At 36.5% G+C, this 22,052-nt stretch overlaps 1 protein-coding gene across 4 annotated transcripts in view; it reads right to left on the bottom strand.

Moving 5' to 3' along the window:
• The window catches only part of ATP11C (ATPase phospholipid transporting 11C (ATP11C blood group)), a 177,200-nt gene that overhangs the window by 54,936 nt on the left and 100,212 nt on the right, over positions 1-22,052 (bottom strand). For all 4 annotated transcript variants that reach the window (XM_014796220.2, XM_014796216.2, XM_014796219.2 and 1 more), the window contains exons 6-14: positions 13,015-13,143; positions 11,092-11,195; positions 8,940-8,990; positions 7,873-7,937; positions 7,459-7,540; positions 6,362-6,512; positions 5,558-5,755; positions 835-996; positions 6-157 (exon numbers count right to left, since the gene is read on the bottom strand). In XM_014796220.2, coding sequence (XP_014651706.1) covers positions 6-157; positions 835-996; positions 5,558-5,755; positions 6,362-6,512; positions 7,459-7,540; positions 7,873-7,937; positions 8,940-8,990; positions 11,092-11,195; positions 13,015-13,143 — 1,094 coding nt within the window. The remainder of the gene's footprint in view (positions 1-5; positions 158-834; positions 997-5,557; positions 5,756-6,361; positions 6,513-7,458; positions 7,541-7,872; positions 7,938-8,939; positions 8,991-11,091; positions 11,196-13,014; positions 13,144-22,052) is intronic.

Below are 22,052 nucleotides of genomic sequence, written 5' to 3'. Positions count from 1 at the left end.
CTTACTTTTTAGCTCCTTTCACCAAAGCTATTTCATCTGGTGAAGAGGACATATAGGTTAATTCAGCTGATTCCGTAGGTCCATCAACAGCATCATTTGTTTTAACTTCTACAGTATGACATAAACTCAAGGCACGCAGAAAGAGCTCTTCTCGATTCTGTTAACAGTAACAGGAAGGTGACTCTATTATTTTCACTTTGATCACTTGGTAATTAGTCAGTGAACAGAACAGAGATATTAATGCGAATGTTATAACCTCCAGCAAACTGAGTAGTGGAAATTTATAAATTCTTAATATTCAAATGAGCTATCTACCTTCCTAGTACTTAGCATTCCTGGTTCTCAGCTAACATACCCTAGGAGCTGCGTTATCTCATTCAAACTACTGTAGTGCCACCTAATACCAAAGCAGTGACTTCTTCAGGCCTATAAGAGTTCATTCAGTATCTAATTCACCATCTGGCAATAGCTCAGGTGCAGGGAGACTCTGATTCATTTAATGCTTAGGCACTCCAGGGACTTGAATGATTGGAATAGATATCATTCGTGAAGCAGCTCATATTTTTAAAGACAGAGCACAAAAAATTATTATCACACAGACAGTCAAGTGAAAGTTTTACCCAAATGCTATTTCCCACAATTCTCTCTACTTATAAATCCTACTTGTTTACAAATTCTATAGGTGTTAGTAAAATAAGAAAGGTGAGTCAAAAGAACAAATGGTTCTTCAAAAGTCCATATCATGCACCCAAATTCTTCATTTCCACGATGTAGGGTTGACACATGCATACAGATTGATTTCTCAAGGTAAAACGGTAATGCAGAAAATGCCACCTTATCTGCTTTGTCAAAATATGTTAAGGGTCCATCAGTTTGAGAGAGTCCATCAACTTCCTGAGTTACACCTTTATACTTGTGCCCATCTATGCAGCATTCAATGAATTCCATGCTGTTTTCAGTGAGTGTTCCAGTCTTATCTGTAAATACATAATCCACCTAAAAACAAGGACACATACATATGCATTTTTACTTTCTTCAGTGTGATTAATTTTTAGTTAGCTGTAAGGCAGAGCTATTTTCATATCCATCGAAAATCACTTTTTCTAAGACTTCTTGTCAAATGTCAGGTAATAACAGAAGCAATATCAAATGAGAAATGAACAAGTATTTTTAAACACAATGAAATAGTATCACGTCTAAGGTAAACCTACTCAAATATACAAGATTAATAGGAAGGAAATAGGTGGCTATTTTTTCAAACTAAGAACACTTCAACTTAACAGCTACCTGTTTAGATGTAAAGAAGTTACATAAGAAAAGTCAACTTTCCAAGTGGGAAACAAGAATATACTGACCACTTATTTCACAAACACACACACAAAATATTTGATAGAAACTTTAACTGGGATGTAACAAAATTTTTCCTTGAAAAGTAAAATTTTCTATAAATATACTGGATTGAAGTAAAATGCATTGTGCCATATAATACATATGACAGGGAAATTAATAATGTTAACAGTTAATTAGGAGACAAAGCAAGTCAATGATTAAAAACATAATTGAAATTTCTTTCCACATAGTATATTTTTAGAAACTCCTTAAAAGTTTCCAAATTAAAAAAAGTAGAGTTTATAATGATAGGTTAAAGTATAATATAAGCATACTTTCATAAATAATGGAAAAAATAAGCTATGAAATAAATTTTCCATGTAAAATAAGACATTTTGAGCATTTCCATTTTATCTCAGTTTTTATCTCGGCTATTTATAACATCTGGCTTTTGAAAACCCATAATTTTATTCTCCTTTTTGGCAATTTATGCTTAAATAGTTAAAATTACAGGCTGACAGGAACAAGCATAAGCACAAGATTAAGGTTTTTATTATGTAAGGGAGAAAAAGAGGAACTCCAGCAGTAGTTGCTTTCTAATTATTTTTCAAAGCTTTTCACGGTAGCAGCACTGGCACAAATATAGTATTCCAATCTTCCTTTTTTTTCCTGTTAGCCAGCCAAGTTTGAATTCTCTCTTTAAACTAATCCAAGTGGAATTATTCCTCTATCGTCTAGATTTTTCCAGTTAAAATGAAATTCTTTGGGTTTTTTTTCCTGATCAAAATTATTAACCTTTATTTTTCCCTGAAAGTTGACCTGGGCTCTTGTACCTCCTGCACCTGGATGAGCATTAACCCATTCAGAAACCTTTTATGAGTATCACAGGTAGTCGTTTTAAAAACGTAAAATGCAATTGTTTGCCTATATATAACAGTTTGTGCAGTACGGATGTGCGTACAATTAATCTCACAGGTATAGGCCAACAAAATACACCCAAATACAGTAATTATCAAACTGTAGTGTGCATCACATTCACTTGGAGGACTTGTTAAAACTCAGATCACTGGGCTCTATCCTCAGAGTTTCTGATTCAGTAGCTCTGGGGCAGGGCCGGATAATGTGCATTTCTAATAAGTTCCAAGGTGATGCTGATGCTGTTGGTCCCAGGATCATACTTTGAGAATCACTGCTCTAATATATGCCCTATACTCAGGAAAGGGGAAGGGGAGGATCGGCTGTTATTAAGAAGTTCTCACATTTAAAGGAGAGATAGGGCTAACGAGTGAGAGGCTACTACTTGCCTGACTCTCAGCAGCCTCCTCTTTAGTGGTGTGTTTGAGCCTGCTGGAAAAGCCCCTGTCTGCAAGCTCAAACCCATCATTTTGAAAGCCTAAAGTGAAATAGCTGTTCTAGGGTAAAAAGAGCCCCGAACTAAAGGTTGAACACATGAAGTCGCCTATTTTGTAGGTCCAAGTTGGTCAACAATTTTCGTGTCGTTCAACCTAGTGGAACACTTGGACTCAAGTCTTGGCTCCACCACCTACTAACTTTGTGACCTTGGAAAAACCTCTTCATCTTTCTGAACTTTAAATAGTAACCTTAAATAACCAAACCTGCTGCACAGGTCTGTAAAGAATACAAAATAAAGCTCAATAATAAATATATTTGTAAGCAATAAGGTATTATATAGATGTTGATTGTCATTGCTGTTGACTTGACCAAAATCGCACAGTACTGGACTCTTTCCATTATCCCACATTCACTGATTTTCTGATCATTATGATCACATTGCTATAGTTAGGTATGATATGTGTGTTTCCTCAACTAGATGGTGAACAACTTGCGAGTTTCTTGTTTACTACATAATACTAACCTCAATAGCAAGAACATATCCTAGATATACAGTAGAAGTTCAATATATAACTTCTGGATTGAATTATTAGAATCAGAGTATATACTCAGACATATCATTAGGCATAGCTGCAAGATTGGGTGGGGATATGAAGCAGGAGACTATTCCCACAATTTTTTCAAGATGAGTTGACACCATTTGGATGTCTAAAAGATTGATGTCTGATCATAAAGACCCCATTCTTTTCCAACTGAACTGAGCAGTCTACTTCTTTTCGTTTCTAAAGTCAAACATATCTTCCTATTTTTTTAATACCAGAGTGAGTCATTTTTAAAGAGGTTAAGCAAGTGTTTGCAATGGTGTTGATGGGAATTGACAGGGCTTTTAGTAATATGAAAAGCCCCATAGATCTTAAATTATGACTTATCAAAGAGGAAACTGGTTACCCTTAATTTTGTGCGTACCAGTCCACTGAATGCTAAATGGCCTAAGAATCTATTTCAAGACTTCTTTGCATTTTCATTCAGGTAGTATCTACAGATATGAGCTAATAATGATGGCAAGTTGTTTTTATACCGTATAAAATGAAATGGTGGTTTGGCTATTAAATTAGAGATTTGACTAAATGACAATCACATCCAGAAAAGCAGGTATTGGTTGGGGAAAGAAGCGGTGGCTGAAATGAAAACTCTAGTTTCTTTTCACTGATCAAATTTACCAGATCATTACCCAAAACTCCACTTTACTTTCTGCGGTGTGAACACACTCTAGATGACAGGAAGAAGACTACATGCCCATAGGTAACAGGGAATCTGCTGAGGGGAGATCTGAAATAAAGAGATAAGAGTCTCATCTCATGGAACCTGGCCTGGAGAGCCTGCTTGTCTCTGCTGAGCATTAGGTGTCACATGTGGAACGATGACTGTTCTATCTGCAGTAGTCTGGGGCTAGCCATGTTCATCCTGAGGTAAGTTAATCCACACAGCCAGGCACTGGATCTAGAATAGGTAGATTTACTGAACCAAATCAGCTGTCAGGGAAAAGTTCACCAGAGGTGGCTTGTAACTCAAACTTTTTTCATACAAAATGCTGCAGATTGATGCCTTTTATTGGGTCTAGAGTAGTTGTACTCAGACATCTCTGTCCCTGGATGGAAACTTCTGGTTTAAAAAGGCTAAGGTCAGTTGTGGAGGCTGAAGTCACCTACAAAAGAATCTTCTGGGAACAACGTCTAAGGAAAAAGTATTCATTCATTCATTCATTTCTTATTCTATCCTTAGTGACTCAGTATCTCTGTGGGATGCAGATTCCATGGTGTGGGATCCTGGAGTCCTGAAGTCAGGTCTCAACAAAATGATATCTGGAGAGTCCTCTCACCTTTGTGACTGAGTTGTCAAGAGAGTACTATGATTTAGGCAAAGGCTATGTAAAGAACAGAAATAGAGAGTGAGGGCAGAAGGGAACTAAATTCAGGAAGAGAGTTTTGAGGTGTCGATGCAAATCGGCACCATTTATAACAAGTGTGAGGCCCTGTTCCAGCCACACACAGTTCCATTAACTGAATTTGCATCTCCCAGTCACAGAAATGACACATCCACAGCCTTGACATTCTAAATATCATTAGAATTAAATATAAGCCAAAAAATTCCCTCGGCTTGTGAAGATCATTGCATGACACACAGTAAATTCAGACAAAAGAAAAAAATTTTCTCAATGTTGATAAGAAAAGCACGTAAGAAGTCATCACTGAAAGAATTACAACTAGACTATCATGCATTAAAAAACAAATGCACCTGGGTTAAAAACAAGGTCACAGCCTGGGCTACACTGGTATATGAAGCAAAAAGTATTTTGAGGAGTGCATGCCCTCACGTTGTCCCTTCCTTTAAATTCTTGCACTGGAATAAACAATTCTGCTTGCTAGGTCTATATTCCATCTGATCAGAAATGTACCAAGAAAATGTCAATAGGACAACTCTGGTCAATTGTATTTATGGAACAAAATGCATTTATAAAATAGCTTTATTTACCATCTCATATTTTATATTCAAATGGTTTTAGATGGTGATGAAGATTACATGTTTCCTGTTCCAAAGCACTAACTCATAATCTAACATCACCAGGTGAGTTTTAAAGAGAATTTCTGTAACATTCAAATTTAACATATAAATTGAGATCCTTATAAAAAATGCCAGCAAAATAACTGACGTTATAGCTATGAAAACGTTGCTTGCCTTCATTACATGCCTACATAAAGAAATTTTCTTTCAATCACATTTCCAAATGTGAAATGGTCACAAACATTGGTAATCCAGATAACAAGAAAAGATACTTCCACTATGTTAACTTAATTTAAATAAAAATATGTTCTACCTGACCAAGTTCTTCATTAAGGTCTGATGTGTTTACCAGGGCTCCTTCATTAATTTCTTCATCATAAAAGTCCTTATCCCATGAAATGAAGAAAGAGCCCAAGAATTTCTGCATTTCTACTGTGACATACATGGAGACAGGAATGATAAAGTTGAATAGAACCATAAATGATAGGAAGTCGGTGAACATTTTCAAAACCTAAAACAAAAGAAATGGTTCATGCTAATCAGATGCACAGCTCCATCAAGCAAGTGTAATATAAAGAGTGTTAACTTTCTATCTCTTTATTTCAATGCTGAAAGCACAGCTCTTTCTATAAAGAAGAAAATTCCCAATGACACTATCATTGGTCAAAATTATTACCACAGTATGTAAAAACAACATTTGAAAACACCCTCAATTTTATCATTATTTTTCAGTGAATTTAACTTTTGACTTAATATTTTTTCACTTCATTACGTTCCCTGCTCACTCACCCCCAGACATGAATATAGGATCAAAGTTTATATGTAGGCATCCATTATGCTCCTATCATGATATATCACAAGCTCATATTATATTAACATGCCAGAGCTTCTTGCCCAATTGCTTAAAACTCTTAACTAAAGAGCTAAAATCAAGCACAGATGCCTCAAGTAAATGAAAAAACTCTAAAGCTTCTTAAATATTTAACAGCTTAGGGCTACCATACAACCAAGAGAAAACCCAGAAGCTGACAAAAGGTATCATCGGAGCAGCATTTCAATAAAGGGTGGCTTGGCCACAAAGTGCTAGAGTTGAAATTTTTAGCATAAAACAAATTACCTTGAAAGTGTCCCGTTCTTTCTGGGTCTTTTGGTTATACCAAGGCTCATCGTTATAGGGGATACTTTGCCAAATATACTTTAGCGTAGTGCATACTGCAGCTTTGGTCAGTAAGATAAATAAATACACAATCAGGAAGGCATTAATGGATCTGAAAAATAACATATTATGAATTTAAAAACCATCTCATTTCTTAAGATATCAACCAAGTATAAATTAAACTGTTCAGTTTTCTAAAGCTTCTCCTGTGTACAATACGTAACCACAGCACAAGCCTGTATGTATAATCTCAGTTATCACTGCTAAGTATTACCGTCAAGTGGTAAAATAGAAAAGTCATCCCTGACCTGTTTGTTGGTCACCAATGCTCCCCAAAGTGCAATGGCTGACTAGCTTAACACACCTTTAGTAAGGATCCTATAAAGTGACAGGACACACATACACACACACACATCCCATTACCTACTCAACCTTTATAGAAGGAGTAAATTGTTTCCATTTCCCTAAATCCTAAAGGTTTCTGGTAGAGGGTGGGGGAGCAAATGTGAAATCCTCAAGCTTAGTGTGGATTCTTTTAGTCTGAAAGTAGAGCTATGGAGAGGGTACCACTGATATACTGGATACCCACGCCAATGATAGAGTGAGGTCCATGCCAGTGGCAACTGGCTTGAAGCACTACCAGGTAACACTTCAATATTTGCCAAGAGACTATTATCTATGTTGTAGAATCTCCTTACATATAGCAACTAGAGGACTCCAAGCCATTATCCAGCAGCAAAAGGAAATACATTTATATTTCAACTAAACTCTGCCCTTGAATATCTACGTGAGCTTAGCTAAGTCACTTATCATCTCTGAGACCATTTCTTCATCTATAAAGTGAAGATGCTAACAGAAATTACTCCATAGAGTTACTCAGAGAATTAAACCAAATCAGATATACATATCACTGAGCACAGTTTCTGGAACATAAAAAGTGCTCAAAATGATAGCTGCTATTATAATTGATGTTTTTTTGTTATGGTTGTTATTCAGAATCACTGAGAAGTAACTATTTCAATTCAATAACAACTAAAGAATTTGTGGTGCACACTAACTTTTCAACAGCAGAACGTTTCTGAGATTTCCCTTGGTAGTTCAAAGCCATTTTAGTTTCCATCCCAGTGTAAACAGCAACTCCTAAGGAATAACAGAATACAATGAAAACCAGGTTACAACTGAGATTGCCAACCAACTCCCCACCCACATGGATCTATTAATTTTTTCAGCCTAAAAAAGTAGGAATTCTAAACCCTCTTCTATTCACCAGTTGATATATCATCTATAGTACAATTTTAATTCTATAGTTTGTCATATTTCAAGTTAGTTTACCATCTTAAAAATTCCCAACACCTAAAAATAGGCTTAGATTAAATGGCAATTATTTGCCATGTTAAAATTTTAACATCTACTATTTATGCATGGGCTTCACAAAGCATATTTCTGGTAAGTATAACTTAAAAATTGTTCACCATATATCTTCTTGGTATTTTTTAGTGTAGCTCCTTTCAACAAGAGATTTTCAGGTCCCAAAGACCTAAACAAAAAATGAACACAGTTTATCTAAACAGCCCAATAAATAGCATCATCAACTTTGGGGACATATTTTGCTTTAACACACATCTATCTCCTAGGGGTTCAGAATGTATCTGCCTACTTATATCATATGCTAACTCCCCAGGACGAGTTGAAAGATCCTTCCCTCTGAAGTTACTTGAGGGTACAGCAAGGATCGAAGCACAGTACCGGCGTAGCCAACAACACACAGAGGTAAAGAGATGCACAGAGAGATAAAAGGATTATGAGTCAAAGAAAGCAAGACAAGAACAGGACAGAGCAGCAGATGGCAAGAAACAGAAAGAGAAGGTGACAGATAAAAGACTGGGGAAGCAAACGTCAAGGTGGGAAAGATACACTGACATATTTATAAAGAGTAAACCTGCCTTTTGGGGGATCATTGGGCACTTGACGTTTCTTTAACTTACTTTTGAGCATGGCTATAAAGGCCAAGTGGAAAAGTTGAGGTAATTAACTAGATGATAAAGGAGGAAAGAAAACATCCCCTTTTATATGAATTGCTTCATTTTAAATGATTAGCCTGTCATTTTACTTAAGTCCAGGTAATTCTCCCAGCATTTTATCCACTGCCTAGTCCCTCAATTAGTCTCCTTTAAACTACTGGTCTCCAGGTATACTTCCAATATTGTCAGCCACTGTGCAACCCAGGACAATAAATACAGTGCCTAGAACAGATTTGGGAATATCAGTCAAAGCATCAGGAGCTCCGTAATTTTGGAAACCCTCAGCATCACTTCCAATACCACCTCCCTCGCAGGACACACACTCAGAGCCCCTACCACCACAACCCTACCAATCACAAGGTTAGTTACTTAAGACCTGTTAGTGGGATACCGGCTAGTACTCCAGGTTTATTCACCTTTACATTCCTTTCTATAAAGAAAAGTATTTGGCTATTTCAATGGACTTAAAAGAGAAATATTCCCCCCAAAAGGACAGATTAAAGGAATAACAAACTAACCTGGCAACAGCCACACAATTATTATTATAGATATCAATTCGTCCAGCAAACCTGCAAAAAGAACATAATTGCAAATGTGCTTTCTATATCCAGGTAAAATCTATATACCACAAATATGAGAATGAATCAAAATACGAAAAATGCAAGAGATAAGACCTCTGAATGAACTATGAAAAGTCTATTTATATTTCTGAAAAAAAAGTTATGTTGAACCGATAAGGTGTGTAATATTACGGATCATAAGAACATAAACAAAGATTCTAAATTGATTTTCAAGAGCTACTTGGCATTGTCCATGCACACAACATCCCTCTCATTTATCCTCTGTAATTGGCTTCTATTTCAGATTCATGTGAAGAAAGGTTTCTGGTGCTAAAACACAACTTTCAAAACCATTAGTTCAGTAGTTCTTTCACTTGAGCATGCATCAGAATCACTGGAGGGCTCATTAAACCACAAATTACTGGGCCCCACTCCTAAGCTTATGATTCAGATGATAATTTGTAGTTCCAACAAGTGCCCAGGTGATGCCGATGCTGCTGGCCCAGGATCACCCTTTGAAAACCAAGGCATTGGCATTATTCTTAGAGAGTGAACACTTGATTACTGTCTTGGAAATTTCCAAACTGTGTCTCGCAAGGGATCTCAACACTGAGCTCCATCTGACCACTTAATACGTCTAGGCACATGGTAATCTGCATTTCTGAAAAATGGGGTGAAAAGGCCTAACCCCTCCTTAACAAGAATGAGTATTTCATAATTTGCATTTTAATTTTTTCAGAAAAATGGAACTATTATTACTATATACACAAAATATGAAGGTCTGCTCATTCATTCATCATATATTAATTGCACCAATATTGTGTTAGGTGCTGGAGATACACTAATAAGCAGGAAAGACATGTTCCTTGCCCTAAGACAGATAAGTAAACAGGCAATTACATTGTGAGTGATTACCACTAGGGTGGTGGAAGTACAAGGTATTCTGAAGTCACAGAGCAAGGGCAATCAATCCAATCTAGAGAAATTAGGAATAACCTTCCCTGCCCTAAGATTCTTCTTCATATTTAAGGTAACTGAACAATTTAGGAGTTTCCCTACAAATATGCAGAGATATATATTATTCTTTAACTCAGGCAGAATCAGTCACTCCCTTTTCTGTGATTCCATAGGGCTTTTACTCACTTCTATTATCTTAATATACTGTAAGCCTAGCTTTACTGTTTTATCTCCTTTGCAAACTGTGAGCTCTTTGAAGGCAGGGAACAACTGTTTTCTTTGTGGTCCTAGTTCCTACTATCAAGGTGAAGGAGGGAGGGCATTGTTCTTGTGGTAGGATGGACACTTTGTTTTTCCACTACTGGATGTTGGTATAAGCCACATCCAACCATCTGATCCCCCCTTATGACCAATAGCATTCATTAACAAGATGGCTGGCTGGCATGGGTAATGGATGCCATCTTTAACACAGGAATAAAATGAAATTATTTGGCCCACCTGGGGATAAAACTTGTTACTCTACCCTCCTTCACATGCTCAAATCAACCAAACTAATCAGTCTTAAAAATCAAATGCCTAATTTTGACCACCCAGAATGACTGCTAATCAGCAAATCTACTCCAGAAAGCCTAAGTATAGTAAAATAGAGAAAATTACACCATTTCATTGCTTACTCAATGTAACTGTTTACTGTGGACAAGAAACGCCTATTTGCAATACTTAGGTCACCAGGATCATCATAAAAAGAAGGATGGAGTGCCTACTAATTGCAAGGTCCCATATCCCCTTCTCTCTTTAATGGTGGATGACACATAATGTGGGTTTATTTTTGCTTTAATTAACTCTGGTTAATGCATGAGTCTGATAAATCAGCCTTACGGGATAACATAATCTTAAAATTTGATGGATGGTCATGTTTACAAATAACAAAAATAAAAGAAAAATCACAAGATGCCTGGGCCCACAATGATTTATCTTAGGTTGATAGTGAACAAGGCTGATCTGATCCATTTTCATGCCAGAAGGAAGGAACAGCTCGTAAAAACACAAGGGAAAGGAGGCTGGCTAAGGGGTGGGTGTTTCTTTGCAATACTGGTAGCAAAATGAAGTAGAGCCAACAGACAGCAGTAAAATAAAACCAGGTGATCCTTACTTATAGAGGTCAGGTTGAGGCTTTTCACATTCAATTGCTGCTCGGAGGGTATCAATGGATTCGGCTGTACACAGTGCAATGGTATCACGTACCGCATAATGTATCTAGACGAAAGCAGAAGAAAAAGCAAAAACAAAAAAAGTGTTTCTTTTCATCATCGTACACATACCTGATTCCAGGAGCACAGTATGTTTTAGTAAGAAGCTTTGGCAGAATAATACAAATATTGATGTACATTTCCCACTAAATAAATTTTATGGTATTACTCTTAAAATATATTAATTATATAATATATATTATATATATTTATATATATATTATAAATATATATATATAATATATTAGAAAGATAACCCTGCTGCAAGGAGATTTCAAACACAATGAAAAAACTAAAAGCTTTTCTTAATACTAACAGCAGAGAGAATTTCATTTGCAGCATGCATATAATTGAAAACTCCATGAAAAATTTAATGCATATATTTTTTTCTATTTATAGAACTGAGACCTATTATTTTGTTCATCGTAGTGTATGGTGATGCACATATACACAAATGAATTGAACATAACCCTTTTGGTCATAAGAATGCTAATATTTTGTCAAGAGAAAGAAAAAAATCATTAATAGTTCTATTATACAAACAGCATAATTAATGATCTTAAAAATGCTCAAACTGGCAATATTTCATATGAGGAGCAGGGAGATGATGTGTCTTGCTTTAGTCAGGCAGAATATTCTACTAGTGTATATTATGGACTTGATTCACCCAGAACTCAAGGCTGGCTCCAATGAACGCATTTATGAATCATCAAAGAATGGCTAATGCAGACCCAAAGACTGTAACCACTTACACAGAAGGGAAAGCTGTTGCATGGTCTTTGGGGAATATCATGGAAATGCCTGAGCTATATTTAAAACTACCTTCTGACTTTGAAAACCTATGTACTTTTAGCTGATTTGATCAGATCAACTTAACTGAAAAAAGAAACCACTTGAAAGTTTTCTTTCTCTAAACTTTTACCCTATTAGGGAATCTTTAGGTAGATTTCCTTATTTTTAGCTCGACATTCTCTCAAATATGAATTTATTTTTGAACAGCTTAAGGAGGACTAGTTCATCACCATGCCCTTGAAGGACAGAATTAGTCAGCTAACCGGCATTTAAGTTACTTTTTCACATACTGAGTCCTGGTCCTCAACTCCAGATGGAATAAACAATCAGAGGAAAGCCCTCAAGGATACACACAGAGGTGAGCACACTAGGACCCTTCCTTAAAGGCAGCATATAGAGGATACATCTTCATGCCCTGGGGAACTCTGGATGATGGTCAAGAACTGACTGTGTCAGAAAGTACCAGGGAAGTAAGTTATCCTCCAGTTTGAGCAAATTTACTTTAAAACATTTATAATTCTTCGTAGTTGCAATAAAGCAACATTTGCCAAACTACACCCTAAGGTATTTTGTAAAAAGCAATCAAATTACTCCAGGCTAAATTTTCTATATGCCAGGAATAAACATTTTTTAAAGAAAATATTCATCACTTTTAAAATAAAAGTAGATCGAACTATAAGTTAGACTACATGAAGTTATTTTTATAGTTCTATAGTTTCAGACGATGTTTATTTTCATTTTTAATAGTCTAAATAAAATATTGAATGGGTTATGTCAACATTAAATGCAAGTAGTGTTATAAAAAATGTGGTGGCTTTTATTTGGGGTGTGGATTTTCCTCACCCAACACTACCGTTTTCCCCAAAGTTGAGTATTGCTTAGAAGTTCAAAGACAATTATATAAAAGCTGTCTTCAAATACAAAACTTACACAAATAGGAAATAATAAGATGAAAGATTAGGGGGCAGAAGGAAGGAGTATTGTATGATTAACTATCTTGAACTCAAAATGTTTAGGCAAGACTTTGTCTCTACCTTGCAATTGGATTCCCCATCAAGACTGGCTGTAGTAACATAACAGGTTCCATCACTAGTGCAGGATGATAGAAGAATAAGATCACAGGGAAAGGTTTCATCTGCCTGTACTTCTACTACATCACCGACCTAGCATGGAGAGAAAAATAAATATCAATATTTTTAATTCTAAACAAAGCATTCATTATACATCAGACTAAAATCAAAACAGTAGCAAGAGGGGGCCGGCCCAGTGGCATAGTGGTTAAGTTTGCACACTCTGCTTCGGCGGCCCGGAGTTCACAGGTTTGGATCCCAGGCATGGACCTATACACCGCTCATCAAGCCATGCTGTGGCGTTGTCCCATACACAAAATAGAGGGAGATGGGCAGAGATCTTAGCTCAGGGCCAATGAGGAAGAGTGAGCTAAGGGCCTCTTTTTGGTGAGGAAGATTGGCAACAGATGTTAGCTCAGGGCCACTCTTCCTCACCAAAAACAAAACAAACAAAAAAACAGTAGCAAGATATCTCTCCTACTCTGAGGCTTAGAGAGTGCCTCAGCATCCTATACCACATGAAATGTAATAGAATATTACACAACATTCAGAATCCTCTTTAAGGTCACAAGGACTTGTGATGCTTTCAGATTACCTCAGTATTGAACTTTAATCTCTAATAAATGATTTCAGCACCCAGGGACCCGTTTGCTCGCTGATGTTTCTGGCATTGCTGTTTCATAAGACAATGCCCATTATCACTGAGTGAATGAATCAAGAAAATCGACGTCTCAACTTGTGCACTTCACGAACACTGGGCAGTCACGTTCCCACTCTGCATCAAGCATATTTCAACATGCTTTGCCTTCCATGTGATAACACTATCATTGTTGGGTGCCAGTTCCTTCTTTAGTGCTCAGAAAACCTCAGTTAATTCAATAGGCGTCTATTTTTCCCATAATATTTGAAAAACAATTTCAAATAGGTCACTTTCCAACAATTCATCTGCTATCAGAAGAATCAATTAATACAGAAATGAGAAACAATTTCCTATCAAAAAGTACTCAAATCCCAAGAGAAGGAAAAACATGAGAGAAGAAATCATGAACCATTGCTACCGCAGATAATTTAATAATGTAGGGAATAAATCACAATGGTTAAGAGGTAGGACTTTATAACTTGACTCTATGTCCCAGCTGCGCCAGATAACTATATGACTTTGGGTAAGTGCCTTAGATAACTGCAACTTCCTCATAGGATTGGTTTGAGCATAAAATGAGGATACAGGTAAAGTGTTTATCAAGGTACCTGGTACATATTCACCATTTGAAAGGTGTTAATTGTAATTATTACTAATACCCTGTAACTACTTTACTCTCACTTATAAATAGTCATAACATTTTCGGGGAGAAGGATGTAAGGAATCATCGAGTCCAGTGCTTCCCAACATTTTTCATTCAATGGAACATACAGAAAATTATTTAAGTAACATTTTTGTACAGCACCCTTAGACAAAGATGAAAATTTCAAGACCTATTCAGGAACAATTTTATTTTCTTTGCCAATCTTAATTGGTAGCCCTGAATAGCTAAAGCAATCCTGAGAAAAAAGAACAAAGCTGGAGGCATCACAATCCCTGACTTCAAAATATACTACAAAGTTATAGTAATCAAAACAGCATGGTACTGGTACAAAAACAGACACACAGATCAAATGGAACAGAATTGAGAGCCCAGAAATAAAACCACACATCTACGGACAGCTAATCTACAACAAAGGAGCTAAGAACACAAAATGGAGAAAGGAAAGTCTCTTTAATAAATGGTGCTGGGAAAACTGGACAGCCACATGCAAAAGAATGAAAGTAGAACATTATCTTGTGCCATACACAAAAATTAACTCAAAAGGGGTTGGCCCGGTGGCGTAATGGTTAAGTTCACGTGCTCTGCTTCTGGCGGCCAGGGGTTCACAGGTTTGGATCCCGGGCGGACCTACGCACCATTCACCAAGCCACACTGTGGAAGGTGTCCCACATAAAGTAAAGGAAGATGGGCATAAATGTTAACCCAGTGCCAATCTTCCTCAGCAAAAAGGAGGATTGGCAACCGGTGTTAGCTCAGGGCTAATCTTCCTCACACACAAAAAAATTAACTCAAAATGGATCATAGACTTGAAGGTAAGACCTGAAACCATAAAACTCCTAGAAGAAAATATAGGCAGTAGACTCTTTGACATCGGTCTTAGCAGCATCTTTTTGAATACCATGTCTACTCAGACAAGGGAAACAAAAGAAAAAATAAACAAGTGGGACTTCATCAGACTAAAGAGCTTCTGCAAGGCAAAGGAAACCAGGAACAAAATGAAAAGACAACCCACCAACTGGGAGAAAATATTTGCAAATCATATATCTGACAAGGGGTTAATCTCCAAAATATGTAAAGAACTCACACAACTGAACAACAAAAAAACAAACAACCTGATCAAAAAATGGGCAGAGGACATGAACATTTTTCCAAAGAAGATATACAAATGGCCAACAAATACATAAGAAGATGTTCAACATCACTAATCATCAGGGAAATGCAAATCAAAACTACAATGAGATACCACCTTACACCCATTAGAATGGCTATAGTCACCAAGACAAAAAATAACAAATGTTGGAGAAGATGTGGAGAAAAGGGAACCCTCCTATACTGCTGGTGGGAATGCAAACTGGTGCAGCCACTATGGAAAACAGGATGGAGATTTCTCAAAAAATTAAAAATAGAAATACCATATGACCCAGCTATCCCATTACTGGGTATTTTTCCAAAGAACTTGAAATCAACAATTCAAAGAGACTTACCCACTCCTATGTTCATTGCAGTATTATTCATTATAGCCAAGAAGTGGAAGCAACCCAAGTGTCCATTGACTGATGAATGGATCAAGAAGATGTGGTATATACATACAATGGAATACTACTCAGCCATAAAAAAGACAAAACTGTCCCATTCACAACAACATGGATGGACCTTGAGGGTATGATGTTAAGTGAAATAAGCCAGACAGAGAAAGACAATGTATGATTTCATTCATATGTGGAAGATAAACTAACACACGGACAGAGAGAACAGTTTAGTGGTTACCAGAGCGGAAGGACGTTAGTGGGTGGGCACAAGGGGTGAAGGGCCACATTTATATGGTGACTGATAAATAATAATGTACAACTAAAATTTCACAATGTTATAAACTATTATGACCTCAATAAAAAAAAAAGAATGGCAGGGAGAATAAAGAAAAAATATATGAGACACAGAAAACACAAGACAAAAATGACCTTCATCAAGAGATAAAGGAGTCAACAGGACCAACCCCAGAAATGTTCAGATTTTGGAATTATGAAACAGAGATGTAAAAATAGCTATGATTAAGATATTAAAGTATTTAGTGGAAAAGGTAAACAACATACAAGTGCAGATGAGGGACTTGGGCAGAGAGATGGAAACTGCAAAAAAAGGCAAATGGAAAAGTTAAAAAATGAAAAACATGAGGGCCCGGCCCCATGGCATAGCGGTTAAGTGTGCATGCTCTGCTGCTGGCGGCCTGGGTTCAGATCCCAGGCGTGCACCAATGCACCGCTTGTCAGGCCATGCTGTGGCAGTGTCCCACATAAAGTGGAGGAAGATGGGCACAGATGTTAGCTCAGTGCCAGTCTTCCTCAGCAAAAAGAAGATTGGCATGGATGTTAGCTCGGGGCTAATCTTCCTCACACACACACACAAAAGTAAAATAAAAATTAAAAAAAGAAAAAATAAAAAACATGATATCAGAGACAGAGATTTCCCTGAATAGGCATATAAGCAGACTGGATTCAACAAAGGAAATAATCAGCAAACTTGAAGAAATTCTTCCAATATTTCTAATTTCAATACCCAGACTCTTTCCCTTACAAATAGCTGTGTTTTTACATTGGAATTCCTCAAGTCCTGTTTCTAGGCTCCCTTCTCTATGTTCTATGTGATTCTATCCAGTCTCATTGCTTCATATACCATCTACATGCTGATGAAATCCAAATTTCTATTTCCAACTAAAATATCTCTTCTGAGCTCCAGGCTTGACAAGTTCATTCGGATGTCTAACAGGTATCTCAAAATTAACATGGCCAAAACTGAATTACTGATTTCCCTTCACTCCCACCTCTGTCCCTAAACTTAGTCTTCTCCCAGTCTTCTCCATATTACTTAATAGCATCCGTACTTTGTTTAATAGCACTATTTAATTCACCCAGTTGCTTGGGCCCAAACCAAGAAGGCTATCTTTATTCTTTTTTGCTCTTTTTTCTCATTACCTACATCCAATACATCACCAAGTCCTGATGATTCTACCTCCAAAAAAATGCCCTGAATATATCCATTTATTTTAATCACGAGACAGGTGGTACAAAGTTGTGGTTATGAGCATGGACTCTACACTCAGACTTGTTTCGATTCAGATCCCAGCTTTCTCACTTACTGGTTGTTGGACAAGTTTCTTAACCTCCCTGTGCCTCAGTTTCATCATTTTTAAAGAGGAGATAATACAAGCACCTACTTCATAGGACTGTTGTGAAGTAAGGATTAAATGAGTTACTATAATGTAAAAGGGAATGCCTGGCATATTTATGTAATATATAAATATAAATGTTAACTACTATTTTAATTATCATTATCTCTACTACTATCATCCTAATATAAGCTCTTATCATCTTTTGCTTATACTATGGCAGTAGCCACTTAACTGGTCTCCCTCATTCCACTTTTCCCCATGCCTCCACTTTGCTTACTCTCCAGAGTTGTCTTTTTTAAAAAAAATAAGATCAAGGGGCCGGCCCGGTGGCGCAAGCGGTTGGGTGCGCGCGCTCCGCTGCGGCGGCCCGGGGTTCGCTGGTTCGGATCCCGGGTGCGCACCGACGCACTGCTTTGGCAAGCCATGCTGTGGCGGCGTCCCATATAAAGTGGAGGAGGATGGGCACGGATGTTAGCCCAGGGCCGTCTTCCTCCGCAAAAAAAGAGGAGGATTGGCGGATGTTAGCACAGGGCTGATCTCCTCACAAAAAAAAAAAAGAAAAAAAAAAAAATAAGATCAAGTTACTCCCTGGCTTTGAAATCCTTCCAAAAATTCCCACTGTACTGAGGATACAGACCAAGTTGCTCCCCTGCTCAACAATAGTCCCCCCACTCCCCAGCCAAGCAATCAAATATTTAGACACTTTTGGTTTATAAGCATCTCTTTCCACACACAAATACTCCAGAAAGGGCTCAATGAAACAGCATTTCACATGACAGCATCAACTGATTTAATTAAGATTATACCAGCTTGAGGTCAGCCTCAAGGCAAAGAAGGCTGGTGAACTGAAAGTGAAAGATGAGGGTCTTTATAAGATGGTGGGGTGAAAGCAAAATCAGAAAGAGTAAAAGAAAAAAGAGTAAAAGAAAGCCAAACTTATGCCCAGGAATTCCAGGTATTTAATAAATAATTCAGTAGTGATAATAATTGATAAAAGTACTGGGAAGAGAGCATCATTTTTTTATGAATTAATATCACAGCCCTGAACCATTCTGAAACGGTATTTTTACCTACCCTCTTCTTCTATTCCACTCATCTTCTTCCCTTGTTCTGGGGAATTTGATTTCTATTAGATTTCATATTTTAATTCATATTCATACAGAAATATGCTTTTAAAAAATAATACCTTGGAAGATCAACAAAATTGACAAACCCTTAGCTATACTAAGGAAAAAAGACTCAAACAGCTAAAAAAGAGAAAGCATTACAACTGATGCTACAGAAATAAAAAGGATTACAGTCATGCACTGCATAACAACACTTCTGCTAACAATGGACTGCATATACGATAGTGGTCCCATAAGATTAGTACCATATAGCCTAGGTGTGCAGTAAGCTATACCATCTAGGTTTGTGTAAGTACACTCTATGATGTTCACAAAACAATGCAATTGCCTAAGGATGCATTTCTCAGAACATATCCATGTCGTTAAGTGACCAATGACTGTACAAGAGGCTACTACAAACAATTATATGCCAACAAATAGGATAACCTAGAAGAAATGGATAAGTACCTAGAAACGTACAACCTACCAAAACTGAATCATGAAGATATGAAAAAATCTGAACATACCCAAAACTAGTGAGGAGACTGAAGAAGGAAACAAAAACCTCCCCCAAAAAGAAAAGCCCTGGACTAGATGACTTCATTGGAGAATTCTACCAAACATTTATTAAAGAAGAAATAACACTAATCCTTCTCAAACCCTTCTAAAGAATTGAAGAGAAAGAACACTCCCAAACTTATTCTATGTGGTCAGCATTACCCTGATACCATTACTAGAAAAAGACACTACAAAAAAGACACAAAACTACAGACCAATACCCTCGATGAATATTGATGCAAAAATCCTAAACAAAATACTATCAAACCAAGTTCAACAGCACATTAAAACAATCATATATCATGACCAAATGGGATTTATCCTTGGGATGCAAGAATATATACAAAAATCAATCAATGTAATGCAACACAAAAACAATGGACAAAAACTGGATGAGCATCTCAATCCATGTAGAAAAAGCATCTGTCACAATTCAATACCCTTTTGTGATAAAAACACTCAATAAACTTGGACGAGAAGAAAATGGCCTCGACATTATAAAAGCCATATATGACAAGCCCACAACTATCATAGTACTCAGCAGAGAAAGACTGAAAGTTTTTCCTCTAAGATCAGACACAAAGCAAGGATGTCCACTCCCAAGCACTACTTACTATTCAACGTAGTACTAGAAGTTCTGGCCACAGCAATTAGACAAGAAAAAGAAATAAAAGGCATATAAATTGGAAAAGAAGAAGTAAAATTATCCTGGTTCACAGATGATATATTATATGTAAAAGACTCTAAAGATTCCACCAAAAAATGTTAGAATTAATAAATGAATTCAGCAAAGTTGAAGGATATAAAATCAACACTCAAAAATCAGTTGCATTTCTATATAGTAACAATGACCAATTCAAAAAGGAAATTAAGAAAACAACCCCATTTACAATAGCATCAAAAGGATAAAATATTTCCGAATAAACTTAACCAAAGATCTTAAACACTTGTACACTGAAAGCTGCAAAGCACTGCTAAAAGAAATTGAAGATAATACAAATAAATGGAAAGACATTTTATGTTCATGGATTGGAAGATTTAATATTGTTAAAATGTCTATACTATCCAAAGCAATCTGCAGATTCAATGGAATTCCTATCAAAATGCCAATGGCATTTTTTGCAAAAATAGAAAAAAAAAACTAAAATTCATATGGAATCTTGACAGATCACAAACAACCAAAACAATCTTGAAAAGGAAGAATAAACTTAGAGGCCTCACACTCCCAGATTTTAAAACATACTACAAAGCAATACTAATTAAAATGGTATGGTATTAGCATAAAGACACATATATAGATCAATGAATTGGGAGCTCAGAAATAAACTCTCACACATATGACCAAATGATTTGTAATAAGGGTGCCAAGACTACGTGATCAGGAAAGGACAATCTCTTCAACAAATGGTGCTGGGAAAACTGGAAATCAACATGCAAGAATGAAGTTGGACTCTTACCTTACACCATATACAAAAATTAACTCAAAATGAATTAAAGACCTAAATGTAAAACCTAAACCTATTAGACTCCTAGAAGAACATGAGAGAAAAGTTTAGGACTTTGGATTTGGCAATGATTTCTTGGACCCAACACCAAAAGCACAGGGAAAAAATCAAAATTATAGATGGGAATACATCGAACTTAAAAACTTTGCACCAAAGGAAACAATCAACAGAGTGAAAAGGCAATCTATGAAATGGGAGAAAATATTTGCAAATCATATATCTGATAAGGGGTTAATATCTAGTGTATTGAAGGAATTTCTACAACTCAACAACAAACAAATGCCCCAATTAAAAAATGGGCAAAGGACTTGAATAGATATTTCTCCAAAGAAGATATACAAATGGCCATAAGCACATGAAAAGATGCTCAACATCATTAATCATTAGGGAAACACAAATCAAAACCACAATGAGGTATCATCTCACACCCATCAGGGTGGCCAAAAGAACAGAAAATAACAAGTGCTAGAGAGGATGCAGAGAAGTTGAAACCCTTGCGCACTCTAGGTGCAAAGGTAAAATGGTGCACCCACTATGGAAAACAGTATGGAGATTCCTCAAAAAATTAAAAATAGAATTACCATAAGAGCCAGAATCTCTACTTCTGGGTATATATCTAACATAATTGAAAGCAGGATCTCAAAGAGTAATTTGTATACCTGTGTTCACTGCAGCATTATTCACATAGCCAAGAGGTGGAAGCAACACAAATGTCCATCAACAGATGAACTGATAACGAAAATGTGGTAGTTGCATACAATGGAATATTATGTAGCCTTAAAAAGAAGGAAATCTTGTCATATGCTACAACATAAATGAATCTTGAAGACGTTATGCTAAGGGAAATAAGCCACCAAAGGACAAATACTGTATGATCACACTCAAAGGAAGTATCTCTCTAAAGTAGAAACAGAAAGTAGAAAGGGCTGGAGGCAGGGGAAATTAGTGTTTAGTAGGTATAGAGTTTCAGTGTTACAAGATGAAAAAGTTCTAGAAATATGTTTGTTGTACAACAATGTGAATATACTTAACACTACTGAACCGTACACTTAAAAAATGATTAAGAAGGTAAATTTAATGTTCTGTTTTTTTATCACAATAACAAAATAAAATAAAATGAAATAAAAATAAAAATAAGTAAGTAATACCTTGAGATTGGGATAAAATATTTGCAAAAAAACTCATGTGATAAAGGACTGTTACCAAAATCATACAAAAAAAAACTCTTAAAACTCAACAATAAGACAATAGATAATCTGATTAAAAAATGGGCAAAAGACCTGAAAAGACACTTCACCAAAGAAGATATTCAGATGGCAAGTAGGCATATGAACAGATGTTCAAAGCCATATGTCATTAGGGA

This window comes from Ceratotherium simum, chromosome X, assembly GCF_057802395.1.
Source record: "Ceratotherium simum simum isolate JZ-2026a chromosome X, ASM5780239v1, whole genome shotgun sequence".
Classification (NCBI taxonomy): Eukaryota; Metazoa; Chordata; class Mammalia; order Perissodactyla; family Rhinocerotidae; genus Ceratotherium; species Ceratotherium simum.
Note: the sequence above shows the minus strand (reverse complement) of the source record. Positions and strands in the feature narration are given on the sequence as shown.